Source organism: Phyllobates terribilis, unplaced genomic scaffold (genome assembly GCF_046119375.1).
Source record: "Phyllobates terribilis strain yellow unplaced genomic scaffold, ASM4611937v1 Scaffold_13__5_contigs__length_258822181, whole genome shotgun sequence".
Taxonomy (NCBI): Eukaryota; Metazoa; Chordata; class Amphibia; order Anura; family Dendrobatidae; genus Phyllobates; species Phyllobates terribilis.
In genome coordinates, this window is record NW_027362773.1 from 167,245,082 (window position 1) to 167,251,621 (window position 6,540).

General features: G+C 46.3%; 1 protein-coding gene across 1 annotated transcript in view; it reads left to right on the forward strand.

Moving 5' to 3' along the window:
- Positions 1-606: 606 nt before the first annotated feature.
- The window catches only part of ABCC8 (ATP binding cassette subfamily C member 8), a 118,165-nt gene continuing 112,231 nt past the window's right edge, over positions 607-6,540 (forward strand). The window contains exon 1 of the mRNA XM_073657938.1: positions 607-920. Within this exon, the coding sequence (XP_073514039.1) occupies positions 607-920 (314 nt within the window). The remainder of the gene's footprint in view (positions 921-6,540) is intronic.

A 6,540-nucleotide genomic window follows, 5' to 3' on the forward strand; every position in this document is an offset into this window, starting at 1 on the left:
AAAAAAACATCACAGAAAAAACAGCCTTACCAACACCAGGTCAGAATACCAAAGCACAAGCAGGAGGCGGCAGACCCCCATAATAAAGGCGGGGGCCGCACAGATGCGACAGCCCCCCCTCCATGAATTGGCAGATATGTGAGTGGCTGTGTAGTATTAACAATGCACACAAATGCAGCTTATATAGGGCGCCAGTCACACAGATAGATGGGGCGCACAGTGTCTGGCTTACAGACTATTAATGACGCCCAGAATTTTAAATCAAGCGGGCTGCCCGGCACTATATACGTGCACCCCCCAGGACAGACGCCCCAATTCACCCACTCGATGGGGTGAAAAATAATGTATAAGACAAATACATTACATGAGGTATTGGTCGATATTTTGGTCAAAATACACAAGCTCGTAACCCAACGTCACGGGTCCCCAGACTTGCGAATCCCTAAGCTAAAATTAAAAACAGCTCACAGAAAAGGACAAAAATTCAAAAAAACACGCGAGCTAGTGTATTTTAGCCAAAATTTAGACCAATCAACTGCTACAAAAACAAACGTCCCTCCTGCTTCTCTGGGCTCAGCCCCCTGAATGGAGAAGTAGGGTGAGACGATGAAGAAGACGGGTGAGACGGTGAAGAAGACGGGTGAGACGGTGAAGAAGACGGGTGAGACGGTGAAGAAGACGGGTGAGACGGTGAAGAAGACGGGTGAGACGGTGAAGAAGACGGGTGAGACGATGAAGAAGACGGGTGAGACGGTGAAGAAGACGGGTGAGACGGTGAAGAAGACGGGTGAGACGGTGAAGAAGACGGGTGAGACGGTGAAGAAGACGGGTGAGACGGTGAAGAAGACGGGTGAGACGGTGAAGAAGACGGGTGAGACGGTGAAGAAGAAGGGTGAGATGGTGAAGAAGACGGTGAGACGGTGAAGAAGACGGTGAGACGGTGAAGAAGACGGTGAGACGGTGAAGAAGACGGTGAAGAAGAAGGGTGAGACGGTGAAGAAGACGGTGAGACGATGAAGAAGACGGTGAGACGGTGAAGAAGACGGTGAGACGGTGAAGAAGACGGTGAGACGGTGAAGAAGACGGTGAGACGGTGAAGAAGACGGTGAGACGGTGAAGAAGACGGTGAGACGGTGAAGAAGACGGTGAAGAAGACGGTGAGACGGTGAAGAAGACGGTGAGACGGTGAAGAAGACGGTGAGACGGTGAAGAAGACGGTGAGACGGTGAAGAAGACGGTGAAGAAGACGGTGAGACGGTGAAGAAGACGGTGAGACGGTGAAGAAGACGGTGAGACGGTGAAGAAGACGGTGAGACGGTGAAGAAGACGGTGAGACGGTGAAGAAGACGGTGAGACGGTGAAGAAGACGGTGAGACGGTGAAGAAGACGGTGAGACGGTGAAGAAGACGGTGAGACGGTGAAGAAGACGGTGAGACGGTGAAGAAGACGGTGAGACGGTGAAGAAGACGGTGAGACGGTGAAGAAGACGGTGAGACGGTGAAGAAGACGGTGAGACGGTGAAGGAGACGGTGAAGAAGACGGTGAGACGGTGAAGAAGACGGTGAGACGGTGAAGAAGACTGTGAGACGGTGAAGAAGACTGTGAGACGGTGAAGAAGACGGTGAAGAAGATGGTGAGACGGTGAAGAAGACGGTGAGACGGTGAAGAAGACGGTGAGACGGTGAAGAAGACGGTGAGACGGTGAAGAAGACGGTGAGACGGTGAAGGAGACGGTGAAGAAGACGGGTGAGACGGTGAAGAAGACGGGTGAGACGGTGAAGAAGACGGGTGAGACGGTGAAGAAGACGGTGAGACGGTGAAGGAGACGGTGAAGGAGACGGTGAAGAAGACGGTGAAGAAGACGGTGAAGAAGACGGTGAAGAAGACGGTGAAGAAGACGGTGAGACGGTGAAGAAGACGGTGAGACGGTGAAGAAGACGGTGAGACGGTGAAGAAGACGGTGAGACGGTGAAGAAGACGGTGAGACGGTGAAGAAGACGGGTGAGACGGTGAAGAAGACGGGTGAGACGGTGAAGAAGACGGGTGAGACGGTGAAGAAGACGGGTGAGACGGTGAAGAAGACGGGTGAGACGGTGAAGAAGACGGGTGAGACGGTGAAGAAGACGGGTGAGACGGTGAAGAAGACGGGTGAGAAGGTGAAGAAGACGGTGAAGAAGAAGGGTGAGACGGTGAAGAAGACGGTGAGACGATGAAGAAGACGGTGAGACGGTGAAGAAGACGGTGAGGAAGACGGTGAGACGGTGAAGAAGACGGTGAGACGGTGAAGAAGACGGTGAGACGATGAAGAAGACGGTGAGACGATGAGACAATGAAGAAGACGGGTGAGACGGTGAAGAAGAAGGCGGTGAGACGATGAAGAAGACGGTGAGACGGTGAAGAAGACGGTGAGACGATGAAGAAGACGGTGAGACGGTGAAGAAGACGGGTGAGACGGTGAAGAAGACGGTGAGGCTGTGTAATGTTCCACCATCTTGGGTATTTGCTGGGACTGTTCTATCTGTTTATTGTCCGCCTTGTGGTTCAGTAAAGTATTGCCACACTGTTTTACCCTCATCCTGTGTAGTCTGAGTAGTGTTCTGCCCACAGAAGACCCCGAGTCTTCACAAGAGTATACGGTGTATAAGTGTCCCCCGTGTATACAGAGTATACGGTGTATAAGTGTCCCCGTGTATACAGAGTATACAGTGTATAAGTGTCCTCGTGTATACAGAGTATACGGTGTATAAGTGTCCTCGTGTATACAGAGTATACGGTGTATAAGTGTCCTCGTGTATACAGAGTATACGGTGTATAAGTGTCCCTCGTGTATACAGAGTATACGGTGTATAAGTGTCCTCGTGTATACAGAGTATACGGTGTATAAGTGTCCCTCGTGTATACAGAGTATACGGTGTATAAGTGTCCCCCGTGTATACAGAGTATACGGTGTATAAGTGTCCCTCGTGTATACAGAGTATACGGTGTATAAGTGTCCCTCGTGTATACAGAGTATACGGTGTATAAGTGTCCTCGTGTATACAGAGTATACGGTGTATAAGTGTCCCTCGTGTATACAGAGTATACGGTGTATAAGTGTCCTCGTGTATACAGAGTATACGGTGTATAAGTGTCCCTCGTGTATACAGAGTATACGGTGTATAAGTGTCCTCGTGTATACAGAGTATACGGTGTATAAGTGTCCCCCGTGTATACAGAGTATACGGTGTATAAGTGTCCCCCGTGTATACAGAGTATACGGTGTATAAGTGTCCCTCGTGTATACAGAGTATACGGTGTATAAGTGTCCTCGTGTATACAGAGTATACGGTGTATAAGTGTCCCCAGTGTATACAGAGTATACGGTGTATAAGTGTCCCCAGTGTATACAGAGTATACGGTGTATAAGTGTCCCCAGTGTATACAGAGTATACGGTGTATAAGTGTCCCCAGTGTATACAGAGTATACGGTGTATAAGTGTCCCCAGTGTATACAGAGTATACGGTGTATAAGTGTCCCCGTGTATACAGAGTATACGGTGTATAAGTGTCCTCGTGTATACAGAGTATACGGTGTATAAGTGTCCTCGTGTATACAGAGTATACGGTGTATAAGTGTCCCCCGTGTATACAGAGTATACGGTGTATAAGTGTCCTCCGTGTATACAGAGTATACGGTGTATAAGTGTCCTCCGTGTATACAGAGTATACGGTGTATAAGTGTCCTCCGTGTATACAGAGTATACGGTGTATAAGTGTCCCTCGTGTATACAGAGTATACGGTGTATAAGTGTCCTCGTGTATACAGAGTATACGGTGTATAAGTGTCCCTCGTGTATACAGAGTATACGGTGTATAAGTGTCCCTCGTGTATACAGAGTATACGGTGTATAAGTGTCCTCGTGTATACAGAGTATACGGTGTATAAGTGTCCCTCGTGTATACAGAGTATACGGTGTATAAGTGTCCCTCGTGTATACAGAGTATACGGTGTATAAGTGTCCCTCGTGTATACAGAGTATACGGTGTATAAGTGTCCCTCGTGTATACAGAGTATACGGTGTATAAGTGTCCTCGTGTATACAGAGTATACGGTGTATAAGTGTCCCCGTGTATACAGAGTATACAGTGTATAAGTGTCCTCGTGTATACAGAGTATACGGTGTATAAGTGTCCCTCGTGTATACAGAGTATACGGTGTATAAGTGTCCTCGTGTATACAGAGTATACGGTGTATAAGTGTCCTCCGTGTATACAGAGTATACGGTGTATAAGTGTCCTCCGTGTATACAGAGTATACGGTGTATAAGTGTCCTCGTGTATACAGAGTATACGGCGTATAAGTGTCCTCGTGTATACAGAGTATACGGCGTATAAGTGTCCCCGTGTATACGGTGTATAAGTGTCCTCGTGTATACAGAGTATACGGTGTATAAGTGTCCTCGTGTATACAGAGTATACGGTGTATAAGTGTCCTCCGTGTATACAGAGTATACGGTGTATAAGTGTCCCCCGTGTATACAGAGTATACGGTGTATAAGTGTCCTCCGTGTATACAGAGTATACGGTGTATAAGTGTCCCTCGTGTATACAGAGTATACGGTGTATAAGTGTCCTCGTGTATACAGAGTATACGGTGTATAAGTGTCCTCGTGTATACAGAGTATACGGTGTATAAGTGTCCCTCGTGTATACAGAGTATACGGTGTATAAGTGTCCCTCGTGTATACAGAGTATACGGTGTATAAGTGTCCCTCGTGTATACAGAGTATACGGTGTATAAGTGTCCCTCGTGTATACAGAGTATACGGTGTATAAGTGTCCTCCGTTGTATACGGTGTATAAGTGTCCCTCCGTGTATACAGAGTATACGGTGTATAAGTGTCCTCGTGTATACAGAGTATACGGTGTATAAGTGTCCTCGTGTATACAGAGTATACGGTGTATAAGTGTCCCTCGTGTATACAGAGTATACGGTGTATAAGTGTCCTCGTGTATACAGAGTATACGGTGTATAAGTGTCCTCGTGTATACAGAGTATACGGTGTATAAGTGTCCTCGTGTATACAGAGTATACGGTGTATAAGTGTCCCTCGTGTATACAGAGTATACGGTGTATAAGTGTCCTCGTGTATACAGAGTATACGGTGTATAAGTGTCCCCAGTGTATACAGAGTATACGGTGTATAAGTGTCCTCGTGTATACAGAGTATACGGTGTATAAGTGTCCTCGTGTATACAGAGTATACGGTGTATAAGTGTCCTCCGTGTATACAGAGTATACGGTGTATAAGTGTCCTCCGTGTATACAGAGTATACGGTGTATAAGTGTCCTCGTGTATACAGAGTATACGGTGTATAAGTGTCCTCGTGTATACAGAGTATACGGTGTATAAGTGTCCTCGTGTATACAGAGTATACGGTGTATAAGTGTCCTCGTGTATACAGAGTATACGGTGTATAAGTGTCCCCAGTGTATACAGAGTATACGGTGTATAAGTGTCCTCCGTGTATACAGAGTATACGGTGTATAAGTGTCCCTCGTGTATACAGAGTATACGGTGTATAAGTGTCCTCGTGTATACAGAGTATACGGTGTATAAGTGTCCTCGTGTATACAGAGTATACGGTGTATAAGTGTCCTCGTGTATACAGAGTATACGGTGTATAAGTGTCCTCGTGTATACAGAGTATACGGTGTATAAGTGTCCTCGTGTATACAGAGTATACGGTGTATAAGTGTCCTCCGTGTATACAGAGTATACGGTGTATAAGTGTCCTCGTGTATACAGAGTATACGGTGTATAAGTGTCCTCGTGTATACAGAGTATACGGTGTATAAGTGTCCCCGTGTATACAGAGTATACGGTGTATAAGTGTCCCTCGTGTATACAGAGTATAAGGTGTATAAGTGTCCTCGTGTATACAGAGTATACGGTGTATAAGTGTCCTCGTGTATACAGAGTATACGGTGTATAAGTGTCCTCCGTGTATACAGAGTATACGGTGTATAAGTGTCCTCGTGTATACAGAGTATACGGTGTATAAGTGTCCTCGTGTATACAGAGTATACGGTGTATAAGTGTCCTCGTGTATACAGAGTATACGGTGTATAAGTGTCCTCGTGTATACAGAGTATACGGTGTATAAGTGTCCCTCGTGTATACAGAGTATACGGTGTATAAGTGTCCCTCGTGTATACAGAGTATACGGTGTATAAGTGTCCCCGTGTATACAGAGTATACGGTGTATAAGTGTCCCCGTGTATACAGAGTATACGGTGTATAAGTGTCCTCGTGTATACAGAGTATACGGTGTATAAGTGTCCTTCGTGTATACAGAGTATACGGTGTATAAGTGTCCTCGTGTATACAGAGTATACGGTGTATAAGTGTCCCTCGTGTTTACAGAGTATACGGTGTATAAGTGTCCTCGTGTATACAGAGTATACGGTGTATAAGTGTCCTCCGTGTATACAGAGTATACGGTGTATAAGTGTCCTCGTGTATACAGAGTATACGGTGTATAAGTGTCCTCGTGTTT